This window comes from Emydura macquarii, unplaced genomic scaffold (assembly GCF_026122565.2).
Source record: "Emydura macquarii macquarii isolate MOO-44397 ecotype Brisbane River unplaced genomic scaffold, CSIRO-AGI_Emac_v2 contig_1230, whole genome shotgun sequence".
In the NCBI taxonomy this organism is placed as follows: Eukaryota; Metazoa; Chordata; order Testudines; family Chelidae; genus Emydura; species Emydura macquarii.
The window spans coordinates 7,190,549-7,215,063 of record NW_027131367.1 but is presented as its reverse complement, the minus strand read 5'-3'; the positions used below and the strand labels follow the sequence as shown (position 1 = coordinate 7,215,063).

Here is a 24,515-nt window from a genome sequence, read left to right as displayed (position 1 = left end):
TAAAGACTACAGTGAAGGAGAATCCACCACAGCCTTAGGTAAGTTATTCCAATAGTTAATTTACCTCAGTGTCAAATTTGCACATTATTATTTGTATTGCCATCATGCCTATGACCTAGCCCTGGATCAAGACCCCACGATACTAGGCTAGGCATTGTACAGCCTTATTTCTAGTCTGCATCAAAACTTGCATCTCTGACATGACATCATAGCACAGCCTTTGAAAACTTTTATAGTACAATTATCCTATTAAAAAATCTAAGAGTCTATTAGACTTGCTCTGCATCTGCATACACATCATAGCTATTAAAGGGTCAATTTAGTTGGTATTATATCAATCTCTCATACCACAGACCTCTAAGCTTATATGAAAACGATGTATTTCCTGGAGATATTTGATATATTAATCTGTGTGGGTTAAAAACATATGTAGGATCCTCCTTGGGTGCGCGCCTTCCAATGTATTTACCCACTGAAATGGATAAAGCTCAGAAAAACATCTTACTTGTGAAGTACTTGTTGTACCTAGAGTCCCTGTGGTATTTGGCCTAATAGTTACAGTTGCTGTCCTCGGCTGGAATGAAGTAAATGTTTGTTGATTTGCACCTGTAGTGGATGGAATGATGCCCAATACTTTTTGCTGAACTTGAACAACACCTAATTAAAAAAAGAATTAAGAATCCATGAATACAAAAACTGCCAATGCACTAAAACATAGGAAAGCCATGCTGAAATCCAGTACTCATACATACATAGTTTTTATGACACTTTTGTGGGACTTGCGTCAGTCTCTCTTGGCAGAAACTTCTTCACATTCTAGAGGGAAGTGGCATTACCTCTTCTGTTGCTCATACAACTCCCTCCACAATATCAGTCCGCAGACAGATATTTTAAAAGGATTTGAGCAAAGAATGATATTTCAGAGTTGTGAACCTCTGCATTGATTTTTATGATGAGGCTCTTGCCCATGTGTGATGCCATATATAAGTGCTTATTATTTACACAAGTTTAAATACAAATGGCCTGTGCCTCTCTGAATCCAAATGACCTATTTAAACACCTCATAAACACCCTCAATCTCATGTACGCTGAATAAGTGCTTTTCACCCACCTAAAAAAGCACCATCCAAAGCTAGCAGTCTCTGATATTTTCATAGATTAAATGAATTGGAGATGGGGGAAATGAGTATTTTTCTCAAAAAATGTCATGTTCTCTTTTCCAATCAAGAGGAAGAAATGGGTCCAACACTACTATATTGATCAATAAAATGAATGACACCAGCTTCTAAGGAATAACTATTTAAAACAATCAGCTGTTGCATCTGTTTTGCAACACTTTTTAAAAATCCTTTTGCTGACGTCTAATTCAGAGACTGAAAAGAGAATTTTGCATTATAGGTTCTCGAAAGAAATTAGAGCTTTTGACTGCCAGGCCCAAAGTCATGGGTAAAAGCAGCCACAAATTTAAGACACACAAATCTACATCTTTTGTCTGAAACAATAATTGGCATTGTAATGGGGGAGCAAGGAAAAGCTGTAGAGACTTATTCCAGTATTTATTTATTTTTTTAAACAGAGACAAATCACATTATATTTCACTGCGGAAATAATGTCAATGCAATCTGAATTGGAAAGTTAGATGATACGTTTTTCCCCCTACCTCCTTGGGTTGATGGCACATTGACGGCAACAATTTTGCTGTTTGCTGGAAGTGGCAACTTTGTTATCACTTTGCCTGCCATAGTTACTGGACTGCCTGTGATCTGGAACGTCTGACCTGTGCTGGCAATGGTTGTAGCTGATGTAGCAGCTGTGCTGGTAGCTATCGAAATACAATGGTCAATTTTTTAACTTAATTATTGTTAGTAAACATGACTATTTCTTAAGTATAAAAGTAACTGGAGGGTTACTATACAACCACTCTGGAATGTGTCATGTCATTTTCCCCTCACTATATCTTTTAAAGGTTTGTTGAAATTGTGAATTTATGCACAGAACACTTTCACCATAAACGATTATCGATAAAACTGGCATAGACCGGAAATGAAACAACCGGACTTGTGAGAGCAGGAAAAACATTGGCACAAGGAGGAGACATTTGACTTTAGACAAAAAGAATTGTTCCTCCAACTCCCTCCCAAACTATTAAAGTTAACCACAAAGATCACAAATAAAACGCCACTATTGCTATATTCTAGAGAAAAAGTTGGTGTGCTATAGAAGCAATGATTAACAACAGGTTCTTTTAGCAACATACAGATCATTTACCTGCTGAGGACTGGCCTTGTTTAACCCAGGTAGCGAAAGTCTGATGGAAGTTCTTGTTCTGCTGGAATGTTACTGTAGCAGGAGATCCCACTTTAGTAGTGAGTACTACTTTGGTTCCCGTAGGAACTGGGCCTGTTAATGGGCCTACCACAACCTTCTGTGGAGTGGAGGCAGTGGTTGCAGTACTGCTAGCTGTAGTGACTGTAGTGGCTGTTGTAGGTAACTGCTTCTGTTGTTCCAATCGTTTCTACAGAAGTTAGAAGAAAAACTTAATGAACACTTAAAATGTATGGATTCTGCAAGAGACGAAAATCTAATTTTTCCCACTAAAAAATAAGGGATGCTAACAGGGTCTAGCAAATCAAAATACTAAATAATTGAAGCAGAATATATTACAGATAGTTTGATATGATGATTGCTATCATAACTGACATACACATGAAATATTTTAATTTGCCATAAAATACTTTCCGAATTGCAGATGTATAACGTCCATTTTGCTACAGAGCACAAAATATTACATATATAGTATCTTTTCAATGCTGTACATAATCAATCCAGTACATTTATTCAGTATTCTGAGACTAGCAATATGAAAGATCAAAAGATAGGTTTTTTAGCATGATAAATTACAGTCTGAAAACATAGGCCCGTATTTTGGATTCCTGAACGTGTCCATGGCTTTCATCAATTTCAATGACAGATGCAAACCTATATTACACACATAGCTCAATTTTTAATTACTGTTGGCTTTCCTGAATTTACTGCTGGTTGCAGCTTCATCTCGCTAATAGGAACAAAGTATCAGAAAGTGAACATATCTCCATTTCTGCTTTATCTAATTAACCATAATTAAAAGAGTATCAATATTTAAAGTTTTTCTTCTGACTGTATGCCAGTCTCCAGACTACTCAAAACCATATTCAACAATCCCTTTCATAGAGTAAGGCCTCCCATGCTGTCACTACCACAAGCATGGTGGTTTTTTAATTTTAGCGAGATGGCTATATCTGCAAGCAATTTCAATAATGCCAATCGTAATGTTCATGTTTTCCAATATATTTCATAGATTATTCATGCTGAGTAGTGTTCCTTATCAGTTTTAATCTTGACCGCAAGACTGGGAAAAGTGGGTAGAACTGCTTAGGTTCCAACATTATTTATTTTTCACTATTTACAACTGAATAAATAATACCAATGATTTAAGATATAAAATAGCATAAACATTAGAAAATAAAGTAATGGAGGTTTGGAAGTAAACAAATGGTTGGCATTTTATTTGATGCTTAGATAATTCTAAAATACTATTTGTGGTATCAATCACTAACAGTGAGAAATGTATTGTCTGTAGAGAAGACAAAACAAAAGGAGAAACGAAACCATTCTGGAAAAATTGTACAATTCTTCATTGTAACATATTCAGATTGCAAAAAATCAATTTGCAATCAGGTACTGGATATGATTAATTAGCAGGTAAAAACACAACCTTCCCCTTGTGTGCTTGTACCCAGACAAATTCAGGGTAGGACAAAATCAGAAGTTTGTCCTAATTCTAGCATGGGAACAAATCTGGTCAATTTTACAGTCAACTGTGTGCTGAAGCTGCTTTCCATCAGACCATGGAATGCTTCAGATCTCACCTAGAGGCTGCTATTTCACACCCTCCTTTTAAATGTGGAAGGGAAACTTCTTTTTGGACACAATCTAAACTGCGTGTACAAAACTGAAAGGCAATTATAAAAAATCCTTGTTACAACCCTGTACTTCCAAATAATGAATGTATTAAGTATACTAAGTGACAATGTTTAATATCTCAATGAGTTCTTTCCAGAATGTTGAGTTTGCATATATACTGAAAAAGTTACAATTATACTTGGAAGACAATATTACATAGGAATACTTTATTTCCGGTGTTTGGATGTAGGCAGACTAACAATGCAAACTTTTTGACAGGTGGGACTACTAATGGCTCTCCCACCTGCTGGGCAGCCAATCGTTGTTGTTTTAGTTGAACCTCCATTTGGGCCTTGAATTCCTCAGCCTTCTTCTGTTCACTAACCTTAGCCTGCTGCTCAACTGCCTGTGCCTTTTCTTTCTCCACCCTGCCAAAGACATGCAACCAAAGAGAAAATTACTACTGTACATAAAAAAAAGTTATTTTATTTTATGCAGGTTAACTGATTTTTATGAGAATTAGTCCTGCTTCTCCAACTACCCTGAAATATTCTAAAGCAGATGAAGGCAATGTCTTTCAAATAAACTGTTAATCAAGATCATGATCTATAATTATTTTTGAGAGATTGAAACCACCACCGTTTGCATAATAACAACAGGTCAAAACAACAACAATTTTGTTAGGTAAGCAAAATAAAGGTATAGTTATAATTTTTCCTCTAAATGTGAAGCACTGTGAATATTCCTTTTATGAGTGTGTACTTTGGGACTTAAAGGCTGATTTCACACTTTATTTTAAGGGATACATTTGCTTCATTCCTATTGTAGAATGATTTAAGACATTTCTAATTTTATTAAGTAATGTGCATGTCAGGAGGACTGATGCTGCATAGAAATAATCTGTTGGCACACAACATTTTTTACTTCATAAAGCAGCCAAAAAGTAGTTTGCTTAGTTACTACATCCTAGATTAACACAAAATTAGTGTGCAGATTTATAGATCTGCCATAATTAATTTCTGGCATCACTAATAACTTGCTCTTTCCATTTTAAGTTTGCCCATTCTTTAAAAAAAAAAAAGTAAAAATGACAAACTCAATTTTTTTATTCATTGTGGGTATCACCATTAGCTTGGGCAATCCGGTTGAGCATTTATTTAACAATGCGCGCACACAAACCAAAATGCTTCATTTAAATTGTGTCATCTTACCTTTCAGCAAATGCCCTGATCTCCCATAATTCCAATTCCTCTTCTGCTACCCAACTTTCAATGATAACAGGGCCTGTTTGCTTGGGTGTTTCTGGCCTCTTGGGCCTCAGTGCACTTGATCGAAGGCCTTTCCTCTGAGGTGTAGGAGTTTCTTTAGAGAAAAGTCAAACACTCATTACACTAAACCATGAAATAAAATTAAGAAACAAATTTAAGGTTATTTAGTGTCAATTTTTATATAAATTCAGAGGGAGCACTGCTAGGTCAAAGCTGAAGACTTCTGCAAATTCCACCCTATTAATTAAGTAGTAATCGGAGTATCATTATACTCCAAGAATCTGTAATAGGCAAAATAGACCCACGAGCTATTTTTCATTAACAGGAAGCTAGAAGCTAAAACTGTATTTAGGAGGGCTATTAGATTTTAATGGAATCAGGAGAAAAAAATATTAATGTCTACAGTTTTAAAGATTTGTAAGGATAAGTTCATTTTAACTTGTTTTGTATGAAGACACCGCTACTAAAAATTCAGAGAAAGTAAATATTACATACATACAACGCAAATATATATATATATGGTGTTTTTCAATTGTAGCCTACCTTGAATCTACAGTATCATATGGTAGATTAGATATGGAGTGAGGTTAACTTTTTCTAATCTGATAATTTTCTTTTAACATATTAATGATACAATATCCTTCTTAAAGAGATTTACTGTATATTACCCTATTCATTTTTGCTAATCTGATTTTAAAAACAGGAAGGTCTTTGGCTTTAAGCTAATAAATCTAACCAAATTACTAGATTTATTTGTTTAACACAATTGAATGGAGAATGGATACTTATCTCAATTTGTGCAATGCTGCCCTATCCTTAGATGGTCTGGGTTACCATGGAAGTTTGGTTAAGCTTATTTCTATAACATTTAGGGTGAAGTCTGAAGACCTAGAAACAAACATACCTTTTGGAGTCTCTGGTACACCAATAGGACAAATGATTTTTCTTATACAGTACTCTGAACGAATTCCATATGGACCAACATCTCTCCGTTTGATTATTTCAGTTGTTGTAATTTCAGTTTCAGACGTTTCTACAGTGATTTAATCCCAAAATGATTTATTAATTATGTTAGAAAACGAAAGGTAAACAATCTGTCAGAAACAGAGACAGGAAATGGTGGACAAAAAACTTTTAAAAATCCACTGAGTTTCACAGGCAACCATAACAGCTATTTCGAGCGTCTGCACAAACAGGCTCAGATTTCCAAATCTGGATTTTTGTTTGTACCTGCATGAAGGTATGGGTGCACAACACTCCTGACTCATGCATATGGAAATAAGGCATGCAGAGAAGTGTGCAGGTTGATCTGAAAATATGGACTACAGTGAGCAAATCAAAGAATATTGCAATTAAAAATGGCAGAAATAATGATTGTGTGCACCAATTGGCTTGGAGTAAACAAAAACAGAGAAATACATTTTAAGAGACAGCCTACTCCTAGAAACACAGGAGGTGTAATATAAGAATAGATGGTCTCTTCACACACTAGCCAATTTTGATTGTGTCAGAGGAAGATTTAAACCCCACCCTTCCATAGGGCAACATTATCACCTGTAAGGAGATATAAAATCCTGGCCTTCAGTGGAATCAGGATTTCACTCAAAATGGGGGAAATTTTTCCTGACTCCAGATCATTCTGAAGTAACTGGTTAGAAGCAACTCTACACTTCGTTTCTGGTTAGATTTTTGCAAAAACCTACACAGAAAAGGCATTTAGATTGAACTGATCCATCAATTTCTCCAAGACACTCAAAGTAAGTAAAATAGCAATTGGTACAAACCACATAATGTTAATTTTATATGATTTTAATCAATTGAAATTTGTGTAGCATACTGAACTTTTCTAGATAGACTCTCAGTGCTAATATCCTAAATTAACAATACAAACTGTTCCCTTTAAAAAAGGTAAAAAGCTTATAAAGCCTATAAGAAATACTACCTGTGCGTGTAGTTCCTCCTCCAGGTGGGGGTTTTGCAGCCATATCATCCCACCGTAAACATGCCCAGAGTAACCGCAACATAAGGCTCACCCCAGCCAATGATTTTACTGTTTGAAGTCGATATCTAGAACAAGTCACACATACAAAAAATCATAAAATATAAGTTACATTTTAAACTGAAAACATTAAGTTAATGTCTAACCAAAGACTCAAAGGGTTTTCATTTTACCTTTTCAGTATGTAAGCAGCATGAACACTTGTAATTTATTTAGCTCCTCTTAAATTCTTTGGAATTCATACAGCCCTAGATCTTGAGAAGATTTCCCATTAATATCAGTGTGCATTTCATGTGTGGGTCAAGGCTGTATACATGGCAGGTCCCCCCATGTACTGCATGGCACAATGGGAGAAGATTCTGTACCAAACACCCCTAAATTCTGCAGCAAAGTTAGTTTGTTGTATCCCCAAAAATACCTTCAGCAAACACCATGTGCAAGAAACACGACAGTCTCCAAATATTCTATAGTATTACAGAGTAGAATTAGCTTTATTAGATGACATATGAAGTCAAAATTAGGAAAGCTTAAAATAAAGACTTTCACTTTTCTTCACTGGTAAATGAAACAGGACCTTCTATCTAGTAGGTGTGTATTTAAAAGGTCCAGAACAAACTGACAAAGCTAAAAAACGTAGCATTTTCTAAACTCAGATTGAAAAGTCATAGAAGAATGCATGTATAGATTTGTTTTGAGAGTGGCTGCAGGAAGGCACAGTCACCTATTGATGGCACTGTGGGGGACCTAATTGTAAAAGTTTCTGTGAGTTGATCCTACATCCTACAGACAAAGCATATACAGCATTCTCTTATGTTGCGAATAACGAACACATGTGCACAGATACACCTCATCTTAAGCTGGTGAGTTGGGAAGCGGGGGATAAATTAAATATCTTTTGCTGAAGTGGAGAGAATTTTATCAAATGATTTACATGCCATTGCAGGAATGACAGTAGGCAGCTGGGGGAACACACACACAAGGAGCTGACAAAAAGAATCCCTCCATCGAATACTACTCAGAGGAAAAACTTCAGTAACTTACCAGACATCACATACAAAGGATAGGCAGAGACAATGCAGCCTTGTTTGAGATTTAAGAAATGTCTGATAGTGCAGGAAGGATTCAGATTTAACACAAAGTGATTAACAGTAATTTCTGAAGCTGGGAGTTTACCTGAAGGGTACCCAGGAACATAATAAGGGCCTCTCTCAATGAAGTCACCTGAAAAGTTAACAGGATTTCTGCAGGTCCATAAACTGCAGTGAAGATTTTCTGCAGGAATCTGCAAATACCTCCCCTTCAGGGAAACTTGCTTTTCAGCTATCTTTATAACAATGATTATGATTTAAATACCAAAGATAAAATATCAGTGTCTGATCAGAATACTGAAGATTTTGCAAATAATGAGTTGTAGAAAAGATTAAGAATAAATCAAAAGAAACTTTCATAACCGTTCAACGACGGTTATTACTTTTTTGAAATAATGGATTCTGGTCACCTTTTCTTTTAAGGCTAAGACTGAGCAATTAGAGTGATTCTTGGTAAGCATTCTGGGGTGAGGAGAGACTAAAATTGTTAAGATAATTCTCACTAAGACCTTGATCCTGCATCATTAAAGTTAATAGGAGTTTTTCCATCATCTTGAATGGGATCAGAACCAAGCTCTAAGGCATATACATCTATGTGGAGACCCAGTGGAACTACACAAAATCATGGAAGATCTTTAGCAGTCAAATCTACAAGACACCATATACTATCCAGGCCCAACCGGAGAAAGGGTTGTGTGTTATAAAGAAGAATGTTCACAAAAAATTCCAAGAAAATTAGGATGTTGAAAGAGAGTAATATTCAGACCGTCTACACACACACAAACATATTTTAAACATGGTTATGGCTAAAACTGTATTACAGTATATCTTACATCTGCACAGGCTGTATAAAGTAAAATTTACAACTACCTTCTAAACTTAATAGAAATTGTGTCTATACCACATTTTTTTTTACATCTCCCACAGTTCACCTATGGCAGGGGTTCTCAAACTGGGGGCTGTGACCCCTCAGGGGGTTGCGTCATGAGCTGTTAGCCCCCACGAATGCCAGAAGGGTGGCATGGCCTGCAGGGGATCAATTTTTTTTGGGGGGGGGGGGGGGGTAGAGAAGAGTCATCACAGCTTGAAATATTTTCAAAGAGGGTCCCTGCAAAAAGCTTTGAGAACCCCTGACCCATTGGAAAGCTAGTATAGGATCTCTATTTAAGCATCACATCTAGTGTAGATGACTACTGAAGGAAAAACAAGGACCCTTAAAAATAGTCATAACATTCCATCCCACCAGAACCACCAAAAAACTAGTCAAACAGAAAATATAATGCAGCTGAGCCACAACCATGTTTAAATACGGTTATTACTGTATTGTAGACAGTCTCAGAACTATTTTGTTCTAACAATTAAATTATTCCACCTATTCACTGATCATAGATAAGACTGAGGCTCCATCTCCACTGGCCTTTAAAAAAAGCCTGAGAATCAGTTCCATTTAAAACTATTTCCACCACTTTTATCTAGAGTGGACAGGATCAAACATTTGTTTTATGGTAAACCTTGCTACAACACTGTTTTAAAATTTGGCACTATGTTGTTTGGATCCATCCAAAAACTGGGAGCTCAGGTCTTGTCAACTGGAATAAAATAACTATGAGCTTATCTACATGAGGACATTAAGGGCGTTGCAACTAGGGTGTAAATTTACAGTGCATTAGCTACTCTGGCACTGTCTTCCTATGCACTAAAAGCACCGCCAGTTTAGCTCACAGCTAAATCACCTGAAGGCATTTTTGTGTGCAGTAGGAGTGTTTACACACCCTAGCTTGCTGTGAACTAACTTCCCATAGAAACAATCCTTATATAACCTGTAATCCACACCTTTAGTTCTTTCAGTGCAAGCCTGTGTGAATGCTTATTTGGAATAAGAGTGCTCTATTTTGATATACCTCAAGTCAGTAAAAAATTACCTTTTGCACGCATGTTGTATAGCTTTCATTTTTACAGTTAATTTCACCCCATCCCAAATTCTTCTTTAAAAGGTAAACATTAAGTATGTACCTCCAAGTGATACCAAAAGTTGGTCTTGGGGATGGATATGGCCAAATATCCATGGCAGGTTTTGCATTGTAGTTGAAATAGGGAACCTCTCGGATTCCTCCTCTTCTAGCCAACTTTTTTAAATCATCATTGGGTAAAACAAATATGCTCTTTTTACTGCTTTTGGTAACAAATTTTCTGTAGGATGGCAAGGCTGTTCCAGAACGAGTCTTTTTGGGTCTTGAAAATTTCATTAACTTCACTTTGTCCCTTGTGGAATATTCTTTGCTCACAGTCATAGAAGTCACCAATACGCCTCCTGGAGTAGTTAATGAATCAGTTACTGTTGTTGTAATCACAGTTTTACTGTGCTCCTGTACAGAGATGACATCAACATTGCTGTCTGCAGCAGGTGCAGTAAGTTTAGTTACAGTGGTGGTAGTTACAGTGGAAATGGCACAGTTTTCTGTAGATGACATCATAGTTCGTTTATCCTCCTTAAAGGCTGACAACTCTGCTACTTTAAACACAGTTTTGGATTCTGTGGAAACAGTTGACGTTGTGGTGGTTACTTCTGTTATAACAGTTTTTTTTTTATTTTCTCCATTGATATTTTCAACTTTATTATACGTCTGCAGGCCATTCTGATCAGTAAAGTCACTACTCAAGCTAGATTCCTCACAAGAAGTTACTGGGGAGGGTGCAACTTCCTTACCCTCAGTGGCTTCAGTTTCCATGGATTCTGCTTCATTAACATCATTATTTTCTTTACAGGAAAGCTGTGTTTGTGTGGAAGCACTATCAACAAAGTCTGATCTTTCAAGAGAATGCTGCTTTTCTCCAATATTTTGCACACATTTGGATATTTTATCTGTAGGCAGAGGACACCCTCCAGATTCACTACCAACCTCTGCAGAACTTTGTAAACATGAGTTAGCACCCAAGTTATTTTTTAAATCTGTAACCTCCATAGTCATATCACCATTCATGAATGGCTTTACAGAGGATTCTTTAAGAGTCAATGGTTTTAGTTCATGTTCAGGAAGGGATTTACTAATATTATTGACTTTAGGTTCAATATCATTCCCTGCCTTAGTATCACAGGTATCTTTCATTAAGCATCCATCATTTGACAATACCTTAATCTCACTGTTTTTTCCATTAAATTGAAATGCTGCTGATTTCTCTCTCTCCACTTTAGTCTCCATTTCTCCATTTTTACTGTTCTTTTTGTCAGTGATACTTTTTAGATTCAGCTGATCAAGACATTTGTTTATGGTACTTGTTCCCATTTTCTGTTCCAGACCTTGCTTCTCACCATTGGCTTCAGAGACTTTAGAATTCAATAAATCATCACTAACATTTATTCCACACGTGTGTTCAGGAGTTTGGCTTTCAGATGCTTTTTCTAAAGCTAGCTTGGTTTTTAATGGTTGTTTCTGATCAAATAAAACTTTGTTTTCAGTTTTACCATCAGAGTTTTTCTGAGCAATATCTTTTCTCTCATCATTTTCTTGTGGGGACACTAGTTCAGAAAGGCTTTTCAGCGTGCAATTATTTTCTGGGTCACAGACCTGTTTTTCAGGTTTTTCTTCTGAGGTTGCTTTCTCAGCAATGGGCTCAACATCTGTTTCACAGCTGCCTTCAGTTACAATCGGCTGTAAAGGACTTTCACATTCACCCCGAGATACTGTGGTATTAAGCATTTTTTGTTCTGAAGATTTTTCATTGTTTTCTAAAGTACCACATTTGCTTATATCTTCTGTATTTGTTTGTTTTAAGTCATCCATGAGGGGATTCTCACTCTCTCTCTTTTTAAGAGCCTCTTGTCCTTGACTATCAGTAGTGATTGGTTCAGAATCACATTCTTTAGTGATGTTCTGAACTGAGGCATCATCCAGTGCTTGGCCTTCTTTTTTTGACAGTCTATCTATGGAAGGCAAAGGCAGCTGATCTGGTTCACTGGTTTTGGTACAAGGTATACTGCTGGCTGGCAAGCAGTCCTGAACTGAATCTTCAGTTTGGGTCTTACCTGAAATATGGGTTCTGTTTTGGGGAGACATGTCAGTCAGGCTTCCTTCTTTTGCTTTAGTTGTTTGTGGCTCATCTATGTTCTTCTGTGGACTCATAGATCTACTGCCTACTGGTTTATAATTAGCCTCCAGCTTCATCCTTTCTATGCGCTGTTTTTCTTCCAGTGTGAACTGTTTTACTCTCCTTTCAAGCAGTCCATCTAATTTTGATGTTTTTACTTTTCTTTTGTAGCAAGTCCTTAAGTGAAACCCCTCGCTGACATTGATTAAATCTGCTTTAGAGTTAATATCCTCATTTTTTGTGGGGGATTCAATTTTTACATCATCTATCTCCATGGGTTCTTCTTTGATGGCTCTATTTTCACAATCAACTTCTCTTTCCACTGTGAACAAAAAATATTTTTGTATCAGTAGGACCTCATTAATGACACATTACAATAAATAATTATTTCATTTTTACATTAAGTTTTAAATAATGACTGCACTTATAGCACTATACATATTCAAAGGGCTGTACACACATTAACTGGACTAGGAAAAACATGAAGCAGAAAAATCTTGACATTTGCATACAGTACACTACTGCAGACAAGAAGTATGAAATACAACTAAAACTAGTCATAAATGATTGCCTGTTATATAGTAATCATTTCACCATCTAATTTACAAAAAAAATTTCACCTGAGATTCTCAAAGCTAAAAAGGATTTGTTAAAAGATTTCTTGTGCTTTAACATACATCACATATATCGTATATAGTGTATATATAAATGTGATAGTGTGTAAGGTGTGAATACAGGGGTGATTCTGTTGTAATAAACTTTGTACAAAGCATGCTTTGTGAGGTATCACTTGAAAACTCATAACTTGTTCATCAGTAATATGGTAAAATGCATGTAGCAACATTGTGTGTAAAGTTATGAACGAACTGAAATCATGCCTGAAGTGCATTTCCCAGATAAAGTCTGGAGAGTGGCTAACCCAGTTTCTCAAACACAAAGTGCAAGCTGTCACCCCACCCAGGTGTCAAGAAAGCTGATGGGCCATCACCTATCAAGTGGCCATTCTTTGGCAAGAAAGACAGGCAGGAACAAACATCTGCATCTTAAGCAATGAAATAGCACGAGGTCTCCTTCCTCCACCAGACCCCCGACTTTTGGTTCTCAGCTGGAAATGCCTTTCAAAGAGGGACTGAAACTATAAAATGGAGGGGAAAACATCCCAAGAGACACTCCTTTCCCTCCCCCTACCCATCTTATTCTCCACACCTAAGACGACAAAGGAAACACCCATTGGATTCTGGGGGTTCTGGGATTCAAATCACTGGTTCCTGACTTGAAGACTCTGGTCAGTAATGCTGCTGGAGGAAGTTTACTTGACTCTAATACAGTTTAAGTTTAGCACTAGAAAGCAAGTTCTTTATTTTTCTTGTAACCATTTCTGATTCTTATGCCTCATTGCTTGTACTCACTTAAAATCTCTCTTTGTAGTTAACAAACCTGTTTTATTGTTTTATCTAGTCCTGTGTGTTTAACTTAAAGTGTTTGGGTAACTCCACTTAAAGTGGTAAACTGGTGTATATTATTCCCTTAAAAGAATAATGGACTGAATATATTTGGACTCTCCAGGAGAGGGCTGGGCAGTACACGGCACATTTATGGGAAAAACCCAGGACTGGGAGTGTGTTGGAGTCACCCTGCAGTATAACCAAGGCTGGAGAGAGCCAGAGTGTTACCCACGCGTGGCTGGCAAGCTCCAGCCACCCCTCCTCCCCACCCACACACACTCAGAGTGTGACCTGCATGCAGAAAGGTTGTTTGTGAGCGGCCCAGAGGGGAGTTACGAGCAGCAAGGTACCGTAAGGCACCCAAGATTTCAAGACACGGGTGAGACAGCCCCTCCCTGGTCTGGACTGCACCCCAGCATGTCACTAATACAGAACTACATTCAGGTCTGAAAAGTGTTTATATTACCTTCATCTTTTGCATGATCTAAGTTTTCAGAATTCAGATCAATTTCCACCTTTTCTTCACTCGTTTTGTTTTCTTCCTTTACTTGAATTCTCTCCAAGGTTTCAGAAAATTCTATTTCTGTTTGATCCTTCTCTTGTGGATCATGAGAATCTTTTATTCTCTCTTTCGAAGAGTCGGTCTCTACTTTTACCGGACATTTTCTTTTATCCAATTCACACTGATTTTCAATGGTGACATCTTTCTTTGCTATTAGCAATAGATGAACATTTTTAAAACATTCCATTATTTTAATTAACTTGCTCAGAATAACTGTACATTTTGTTAAGGATTTAATTACATGATTTCCTGCATTTTACACATGTACAGAATTTTACCTTTTCAGACCTCCTGCCACCAAAATTGACCATGTGCCATGGCTAACATGCAGAAATAGAAGAACCCAATACTTCAGTGATACATTCAAGTAAGTGGCTCAAATATTAAATATGCACATGAGTGCAATGGGCCCAATCCTGGAAAATGGTAAAAATTCCATCCACTGCAAGTTTGGGCTCTCTGGTCTGGATTTTAAAAAGCAACTAGTGTTTTTGGAAGCCCAATGTGAGATACCTTAAAAGGATTTGATTTCCAGAAAGAAATGAGCACCCATCCTCTGAAAATCAGGCACCTTTACAGTGTCTCAAGATGGGCTTCCAAAAATCTCTAGTCCTTTTTCTAAAATTTTGGCCTATACACGTTAGGCCTAGAATGGACACAACTATCCAATTGGCAAACACTTCGTGCTTGATATTACAATGACTGTCACACTGCAATCCATGAGGCAATAGTAATCCAATCTAGCAATTACAAAGACAACTCAAAGGCTGTGTCCACCAAGTAATACAGCAGAGGGAGCCTAACATGTTTTTTGTGGGTTGCAGAAAAAGTTTTTAAAAATTTCATAGCAGTAAATTCACCCAATTTTCTAAACTGTAAAAGGAAATCTGAGATTAATTGCAAATTACTACTTTTCTAAATAAAATTGCAGATAGACAAGTGTAAGGGTCAACAGTACCAAATGAAGCTTAGATAATGTTCATTCGTAGGACCACTTGCCCACAAAAATTGAATGAAAAGCCCTGTATTATGATTTCGGTAGAGAATGGTTTCCCCCACTGCAAAACTACGGTTTCCAAATCAAGCTGATTAATGGCACATTATTTGATCAATATAGAAAATTAGGTTTATATCTACAATAACTAGCTTATGCTATTTTTGGACATAGGCAGTCCATGAACTATATAAAGCAGATGTGAAGATGCACATTATTTATAAGTACTACAAACTGCCTGAACTTTATAAATGAGCCAATTTCACTTAAATGAACAATTTCCTGGGATAGCTGAAATACATGCTATATATTGAAAGATAGCAACAACAAACTCCTAAATTTACTTTGAACACTATTTGGAACAAAGCCTACTTATCTGGATATTTTTAATGCAGTCAATTATATATGCAGTAAATTCCATTAGTAGTATGTTATTAATTCAAAACAAAGTAAATTTCAGATACTTACTTGGTAGCACTTTTCTGTAATTGACATTAGTATTTCCAGGTAATTTAGGCACAAACCTATGAACATGTGTTTTACTAATCCAGCTCCAACCACCATATCCTGTTACTCTATATTCCTCTCCTTTTTGTTTCCAAACCTGTTAAATATTTTACAACATTAATTTTTTAAAACATTATTTGCTGCAACTTTTAAAAGATGTGTTTAAAGAAGAGTGGCAAGTCACCATAACACTATTACTTTGCACTTACCTAGCACTTTTCAGGAGTACAATACTTCAGGCAGAAAGAAAATGTTTTTGAAATAAAAATCAATAGCACCCATGAATCATTTAAACAAGTCAGGTGCTGATACTTCTGAGACTACGTCTTTCCTCATGTGACCCTGCTTTGTTTGAGGGACTCCAGTTTACAGCACCCTGATTTACCACTGATGCAGCTGGAGGTTACATGTTTTCAGCAAAAGATCATCAACTAGAATTTGCTTTCCAGTAAGACCCAAATTTGCTAATCTTCAGGTCATGCTATGAAGCCTATCTGTTCTTCAATGTTTTATCTGGAGGGTAGGGAGAAGTGAGTGGATGAAAGGATGCTGTTAAAAAGTTGGGATTTTTTTGAGGGGTGAAAGGGAAGAAATATCCCACAGTTTTAACTTTTGGAAACAGATTCTAACTATCCCTGGAGTGATTATAAAGACTGAACATGGGCCAACATCACTGGGTAGGAATTTTTTAATAAGTTGAAAGAAGCAGATATAAAATTTTGTTAGCTTCTTCATCATATTGGAGGGCATCTGTTGCAAACGTACTCCCCAAAATAAACATAATTGACAATAAAAGACAGTTTTTCTATAGTAAAATTCGAACAGTCTTACTTTAAGCTCTAAGATATGTATTTTTTGTAAGCCTATGAGCTCAGAATAGTATTCTAGTCGTTCTCTAATGTACAGCGTGAAAAAAACGAAATCCCCTAAAAAATTAAAAAGCAAATGCAACTAATTCCATAAATGAATCTCCACTGAAAAATATCATAGCCTTTAATGTGAAACCCTTGAGTTTGACAATAATGGTTTTGTTTAACATCTCTTCTCAATGTAACTTAGCTAAAAGACTTCTCTTCCTTTTTATTTACAATGATACTCCACTGTTTAGCTAGTATCCTTCCATTAAAAACAGACGTATATTTTGCATCATATATAAGAAATTCTAACACAGGCAAACGTTCAAGTCCAGAAATAATGTCAGACATTTAATTCAGGGCCAAATTCTGTTTCTGAATATGTGAACATCACTCTCACTGATGCAATGGAGAGAAGAATTTGGTCATTATCATTTTAAGTGTAAAACAGAGCTGTATAAAGGACAATTGCTACAGAAATAAAGCCTTTTATTATTCCTAAAAACAAACAAAAATTGCTAAGCAGAAACATTACCTGATGTTTGATAGGAAAGGTATATTTCACCCATGTAGCCTGTTGCATTGTTTCTTCCTCCTCTTGTTTCCTCTCTTTTTTTTTCACCTTCTCCTTTTCTTCTCTTTCAATAGCTGTCATTCTGTGTAATCTAATATATGCAAATACAGGCAAATTTTGTAAGCAAATTTAAACAGATTCTAACAATGGCATATACTATCCCCTTAAATGATTAAGATTTAGATGAGGGGAAAAACTACCAATGAAAAATATTAGGTTAAGGAATAATATTAATCATATACATTACTTGTGATAAGATTATTTTTATGAACATTTAAATAATTGCAAAAGCAGTTGATGGCAGGAGCATTCAACATCATGAATGTTATTCCTCCTCTTATCCCAAGATGAGAGAATAGTGTCAGATCACAACAAACTGGGGGTTCTGAAAATTCTTCGCTGTTGCTTTCTTGGACTTCCCCCACTGATTTCATTTGAGGCTGAGGCTTAGGTAAATCATTGTTTGGGGGGGGAAAAAAAAAAAAAAGGCCTTTGTGGAAATGGAGTGATGAAACTGGATTCACTGTCAATAAAGGATTTCAGTATCATCTGGTAAAAGGGAACAGTTGACTGATGTCTGCCTGAATTCTCATCAATTCTCTTAATTACAGTTTTAGTTCAACCAATGCTGTAGATCAGAGTCGAATACTTTGTTTTACATTCTTAAAGATTCTCTTACCTAGTGTGTCCCAAGGACTCCCGCCAAATTGGCAGCATGACAACTGGTTTAATTGCACACTCCAATATAGCCAAAGCTAGTGCAAATTCTCTAGGTTTGCTACACATTTGAACAGCCTTAATCCAGTTAGACCTGCATTGGAAAGAATGTATAATATATCAAGTTCATAGAATTTTAAAGTAGGCTAACCAAACTATTAAAAGTATCTTTGCTAAAACACTGCAAAATTTCAGTCATGCATTACATCTCACATGTATTCAAGTTTCTATTCCAATACTATATATTGTCTATGGGAGTGATGTGACCAAGGACACCATAACATAATGTTATTAAATAAAATATGGGTAAGCCAAAATATTTGCTATTCCTTTACCTGTGGGATGCCCAGTTGGGGTGAAGAAATGATGCAGGGATGTTGTTCTCTAGCTGAATGATAGTTAGCCTCAGAGTAGATATGGTAAGAACCTTGGACCCATGTACAGACCCATTCCATTTGAACTCTCCAGCAGGAGTCAGACAGAATTTATGCGCAAGGTGCCGCCTCTTGTCATGGTCTTCTCTGTGCTGGTGTTTGTTTAATGCGAATGAGTTGGTGGCATATTGGTTGTGATACACACGGTATTTCCCCTCTTGACCTAACTTGAAATAGTTGCTGATGTTTCCTTTCATCACGATTTCTTTCTTGGTGTTCAACCGGGAGATTTCCCCTTGGGAGTTAACCACCAGAACCTTGTTAAAGAAAAAATTTTTGTTTTTTTAAAAATTAATTTATTTAAAATCTTAAATAATCTCTATTACATTCCTGTTTACAATACAGGTCTTCAATTTTCAAAATCATATCCATTCACTCTGAATTATATTATATTAAAAAACACAAACATTATTATAGAATTCATCTGGGTGAAGTTAGAACTGCTACATGAGACATTTAAATTTTAACCTAGCCAGTCACGACAGACAAATATAACAAAAAAGTACCAAGAGAACTAGCAAGAGAATTTCAACATCTGATCAACAAAAATAAGGGTTAAAAATATATTTAACTAGTTTATTTGTGTATATCATACCCACTGGATCTCTCTCTCGGAAAAAGAAACTAACAGAACCCGCTGCACAGTAAGGGAAAGCAACACTACTCCACTTTGTTATTGTCACACCACTCTACAGGGAGCAAATCAGAGAACAGCTAAACAGAGAGAAAGGGGATGGAATAAACGACAAAACGGAGGAACTACCACCTCTGATATAAAAATTCCACCAACATGTGAATTTTTCATGTACCTCCTAGTGTGTCAGTGTCAGCAAGAAAGTTTCTTCTTAGGTAACCAATTTAACGTATATTTTGGAAATTCTCAAAATGAGTACAAACCTCTCTGCCTTCTTTAAATAATTTATTTGCTTCATGTGCTGCAGCAGCAACCTGCTGGCTTTTCATTTGGCTCAGCTTGCTATCTGGATTTCGTAATCTGGTAAGCATTCGTGTCGAGCCTGATGTGCCTTTCCCTGTGCATGGAGAATCACTTGTTTCACCATTAGATTTCTCTCCTGCCACAAAAAAAAGTAATTTAAACAAACATGAAAAAAGCATGAAGGTAATAAATTATAAATGTGTTAATATATGGGAATTATGAAATTTAAGAATCAAGTTTAAAAAGAAGCCTAGCGACACTTATTTTTTACCTATTTCTTCTGAGGTCTGGGATCCTTCTTCTGCATTTTCAGCATCATCAGATGTCTTACTGGAGTCATTCAGCATAGAATTTAGCTCGCTGCTGTTGCTGTTTTCAACATTAGACTGAAGGGGTGCAGAGGACACACTCGTACTGATGCTAGGGATCATCTGACCAGTTTCTTCTACAAAAGAAAGACTTTATTTTTAGATATTGAGTACTGTATCAATTAAGCTTACTTTTTTTCTTAAGATAAAAACTTTAAGAGTCAGATGAGTTACCGAAACATCAATAATTCATTTGTAACATGGAAAAATTGGTGATTTTAATTACCTCAAAATGTCCACCTAAAATCTTTAACGACATAATAAGCATACACAGGCACATGTATCTATCAAAAATAAAGCTCTCCCTCTCCCCAGTCAGCTTTCAAATCAATTACAACTGTGCAAAATTTTTATGGTCAAATAAGCAAAAAAGTAAAAACAAAAAGTGATCTTTTTAACCCTAAGCATTCAATAGACAATTTCTACATAAATATTGTCAATAGCTATTTATAGACAATCACACGATTTTCAGTAGCTGGTATCTACAAATGAAAAAATAGTTACGGTATGTCTACACTAGATTGAGGTACGTTTCTATATTAGGTCAACTTAGTGGTGGTTCATGTCCACACGACTCTCCTTGAATCAGAGGTACACGTCCTCACCAGGAGCACTTCCACCCACCTAAGAGAGGCAGTGTGGGGAGCCGAGAGCCAGGGCTTCTTCCCTCCCTGGCCCCTCCAGGAGCCAGGGAAAGCCACCTGGGGCTTCTCACTCCCGGGGGGAGCAGCATCCAGCTGCCCCAGTTTCTCAGCCTTCTGGTGGAGAGCAGGCAGTGGAGGGGGAGCTCCTGGGCTGCTCACCCCGGCTCCCAGTCAAGAGCAGGGTCCAAAGCCGCCCGGGCTTCTCACCCTGGCTCCCAGTCAGTCAGGAGTGGAGTCCAGCCACCCAGCTCTCCACTGGAAAGGGGGCAGGTTGGCCCTAGCTGCCTGGCTTTCTTGTCAATTTCACAGCTCCTGCCATGAAATTGACAAGACAGCCAACAACCCATGTAAGGGACACACTGTGGCCCTAACTACACCACATAAGCCTTATGCCACTTGTGGAGGTGGAGTTATTATGGCAGTGTACTGCCATTGGCAGGAGGAAGGCTGTAGCATAATTAGGTAGACATATGCTGCCTTATGTCAACCTAACTGTGTAGTGTAGACCAGCCCTTAATCACTATTTCTTTTGTTCTTTGCACTTAACCTCTCCTAGATTTTGAAAAGGATTTTCTGCCTAACCTGCTGCTCAAGATAAATGTTCTTCACATTCTGATATTCTGAAACTGATGATTAACACGACCAAAATATAGGTTCATCAAAATACAAATTTAGAAAGTAAATCAGCAAACACCAAACATATACTAATTCAGAAACTACCATATGTCAAACTCCAAGGAGAAAGACTAAATTTATTTTTTTAACCTGAAATTTAGGTTTCTCCTCATGTGGATCCACTGCTCTGGACAGATACTCCCTACATTTGTCTAGTATTCTCTAAATGTTTGGTTTAGCGTGAGAATTTCTTATCTTTCTTCAAGTCAGGCCAAGAGTGAATGTTAAATCATGCTAGGTCATGCAATGTCACCACCACAATGGTTGAGGTTTTTTAGCTTAATTTATTATTTATTATTATTATTTAGTTTTGCTTCTTTGGAAATGTTTACTGAGAGAAGGTGTGATTAATTCAGCAAGCACAACAACAGATGGTGATGTTTCCAGGTCGTACTCCTCCCCCCAAAGAAACTCTGACTCTTGCTAGACTGCAGAGTAATATCTAGGAGTTATGACTTCTGTCCAGAGCACTGGATTCATCAAAGGAGAATATTTACATTTAAAAAAGGTATCTGCTATACTTTTACAGCTCTATAGATTAAATGAACACAGGTAAAATTTGCTCCCAAAAGAAATGTTTTATAAAAACAAGCTTTGTAAAAGACTATGGAAGTCAATCATTTTTATTTGTATGCACATTTTCACCGGTTTTTTTTAATAAAACAATGAAGTAGATTCTCTAGTTCTGTCTCTGCAACCTAAGCATTACAGTACTGTGCTAGAGAATAAAAACAAAAAAATGAAAGTGCCTACTGTGTTTGTTATCCAAAGTAGGGGGAATGCAGAAACGGAACATTAATAACTAAGGTTTTTTATCATTCTTACAGTTTATATTATTAAAAGACTTAGTAACAGATAATGTTTTTTAAGCTAACAGTCGCCCATAAAGTAATTTTTTAATCTGCATTTTATTTACCATCTCTGAATTAGAAGTAAATTGATTACACTGCCTGTAGTTGTATTTAAAATGCAGTTCCTCCCTCATCTCTTAGAGCTAAGGAACACTCTACCAAGACAATGAATATGCATAAGAACATCTGCTCTGACTGGATGAACTGCTGTTTTTAAACTCGAAATTCTAAAAAAAAAAACCCTATCCACATATACCGGAAACAGATTAATTCACAAATATGATACAGAAGACTGTAGTGTTTAGCTGTCAACATGAAAAATGAAGACCCTCACTCTATCATCTGTAATATTTATGAAGAATGTTTCTATATCACAAAAAATTATTTAAAACAGTTTTGACAGTTACAAAAGACAGGAAATGCAGAATTAACAGTTTTAACATCCTTAACTCAACATGATTTGATTATATTTTCCTGTTACTCCAATGGCTTTCTAAATATCCAGCATCACGCGAGTTACATGTTTATCCATTCCATGCTGTGATTAGCAACACCAGAGTAGATCCCTAAAAAACAACCCTGTGATGGTTATGATATTCTAAAAATGACAATGCCTGTCTACTGCTTTGTCTTTCTGATCTATGAAATACAGAAGATGGACAAAATCTGTAGGAACTCAGAAGAGGGTGGAAATCCAGGAAGTATCCTAATGAAGTAACTGACCACCTAGCAGGTACTTTGTGATCCATTCGCTAATTATTGGTAGAAGAAATGGACTCTGCCCCTCAAAAGGGATGGGGTGAGGAGAGGCTTGCTTTTAGTTGGTTTGATGGATTCTGCCAGCTTGGGCCCATTCCTTAAAAAATCTTGCATGATAGGACTTCTGGAACTTCATCTGGTAGCAAGACTAAAAAGGACCTAAGCAACCCTGATGAAAGAAGGATAATGACAGAAGACTACTTGAGCTCCACAGGCATCCTGAAAATGGAAGCTCTGAAGAGCTTGATTCAAGGGCAGCTTTTTACTATACTTGAACAACCTCTTCCCAAGGGCTCTCGTTCCTGAAGTCCTTCCTGGACAAAATTCAGACTTAGGACATCACCCCCCCAAGAGTGTTGGAGGTCAGATACTGTGGTGATAAGTGCGGTATGCAAACCTATATAAAACAAAGAACAGAACAGAAAGGTCCTTCCATTCTTTTGAGACTGGTAGTGGGCCAGGTCTCCCTCTCTGGAAGTATTCACCATTAGAGAAGCAGAGGAATAAATGTGCTGAGAATCCAGTGGCTCTCAGGGCACCCCTAACCTCACTACACCTTATTCTGGATTGGTCTCTCACCCAAAACATGTCCAGTGTTGTTTGTCCACTTGCCCTATTGCTGGTCGGGGAGGATAGAATCATCTAAGGCCTGGAATTTGGAGGCGGCGGCCAAGGCAGACCATCCCACCCAAGCTAGATTCATATGAGGAACAGAGATCCAGAGGGCACATAGCTGGGAAGAAAGTAGATAGATTCTCTCTTACAAGTCAGCATTTCAGCATCTGCTCCACCTATGTGGGAATGGACGCCTGCCTGTTGTAGGTCTTCCCTCCCTCTTGAATGAAGGTCCTAGAAACTATGATAGTGCAGTAGCAGCACACATATCACTGTGAGGTAGCAAAGAATTTAGGGGAAGTTGCTGGTAGAAAGGCTTGGCTGGATGCAACCAGCTAGAGCTACCCGCAAAAATATAACAAGGAAGAGCAGCCCAGCGTCCAGCCTGATAAGCTCCTTCATAAATGAATTTTTAAACAAAATATAAACTCAGAAATTTTAAATCAAGTATATGTACTTTCCCCAATCACCTTCAGTAATATCCTATAAGAAAAGGATTATTTCCTCATTAATTCTAAAAGGAAACATACTCCAAAGGTGATTTGTGAACAGTAATGGGGAAAAAATGATGCTTGATCTACAAATCCTATTTTATACAAAATAATTAAATACAATAATGTTTTAAAAGTTAAATAAGCACCCTGAAACATTACAAACTATGTTTGTATGGCAACATTTAGGAGTACAGCACGCTATATTTTTCAATGAGTTATAAAGTTTTCTTCAAAAACCACCTTTCAAATCTAGTGTACTGAGTGTTCTTTTATTCAACTACATGCAGTATCTTATTGATAACTGACTCAAATGAAAATACAAGTTTCATGATCTTACAATTAATGCTATGAGTTATTCAAATCAACTTATCTGTTGCTGATGTAGGAATCTGGTCAAAAGCACAATGTTCCCTCTCTTTTCTAAAAAGTATGTGTATGGTTTTAATGCGCTAGTTAATGTTCCAGATCTAAGCAAGTCATACTCATTCCTGAGTTTCAAGAAAATAAATGTATTTTGTAGAGTAGCAAAATACTGTGGCAGTGAACCAAAAAACAGCTTAAAATAAGAACAAGCTTTGTACATACATTTTAAAGCTTCAGCTTACAGATTTTTGGGATGACATAAGACTTTTCTCCAGGCAACCCAATGCAAGAACCCTCATGAATAACTGCAAACACTAATTTTTTTCTTGGTAGTAATTT

The 24,515-nt window shown here is 36.8% G+C and overlaps 1 protein-coding gene across 4 annotated transcripts in view; it reads right to left on the bottom strand.

Moving 5' to 3' along the window:
- BPTF (bromodomain PHD finger transcription factor) overlaps nucleotides 1-24,515 on the bottom strand; it is an 84,113-nt gene that overhangs the window by 24,642 nt on the left and 34,956 nt on the right. For 3 of the 4 annotated variants that reach the window (XM_067547335.1, XM_067547334.1, XM_067547337.1), the window contains exons 6-20: nucleotides 19,679-19,852; nucleotides 19,368-19,543; nucleotides 18,372-18,727; nucleotides 17,999-18,130; nucleotides 17,281-17,410; nucleotides 15,853-15,988; nucleotides 14,295-14,540; nucleotides 10,311-12,705; nucleotides 7,153-7,277; nucleotides 6,115-6,243; nucleotides 5,154-5,304; nucleotides 4,247-4,370; nucleotides 2,269-2,515; nucleotides 1,661-1,822; nucleotides 506-657 (exon numbers count right to left, since the gene is read on the bottom strand). In XM_067547335.1, coding sequence (XP_067403436.1) covers nucleotides 506-657; nucleotides 1,661-1,822; nucleotides 2,269-2,515; nucleotides 4,247-4,370; nucleotides 5,154-5,304; nucleotides 6,115-6,243; nucleotides 7,153-7,277; nucleotides 10,311-12,705; nucleotides 14,295-14,540; nucleotides 15,853-15,988; nucleotides 17,281-17,410; nucleotides 17,999-18,130; nucleotides 18,372-18,727; nucleotides 19,368-19,543; nucleotides 19,679-19,852 — 4,835 coding nt within the window. The remainder of the gene's footprint in view (nucleotides 1-505; nucleotides 658-1,660; nucleotides 1,823-2,268; nucleotides 2,516-4,246; nucleotides 4,371-5,153; nucleotides 5,305-6,114; nucleotides 6,244-7,152; nucleotides 7,278-10,310; nucleotides 12,706-14,294; nucleotides 14,541-15,852; nucleotides 15,989-17,280; nucleotides 17,411-17,998; nucleotides 18,131-18,371; nucleotides 18,728-19,367; nucleotides 19,544-19,678; nucleotides 19,853-24,515) is intronic. The other variant, XM_067547336.1, reaches the window with a different exon arrangement.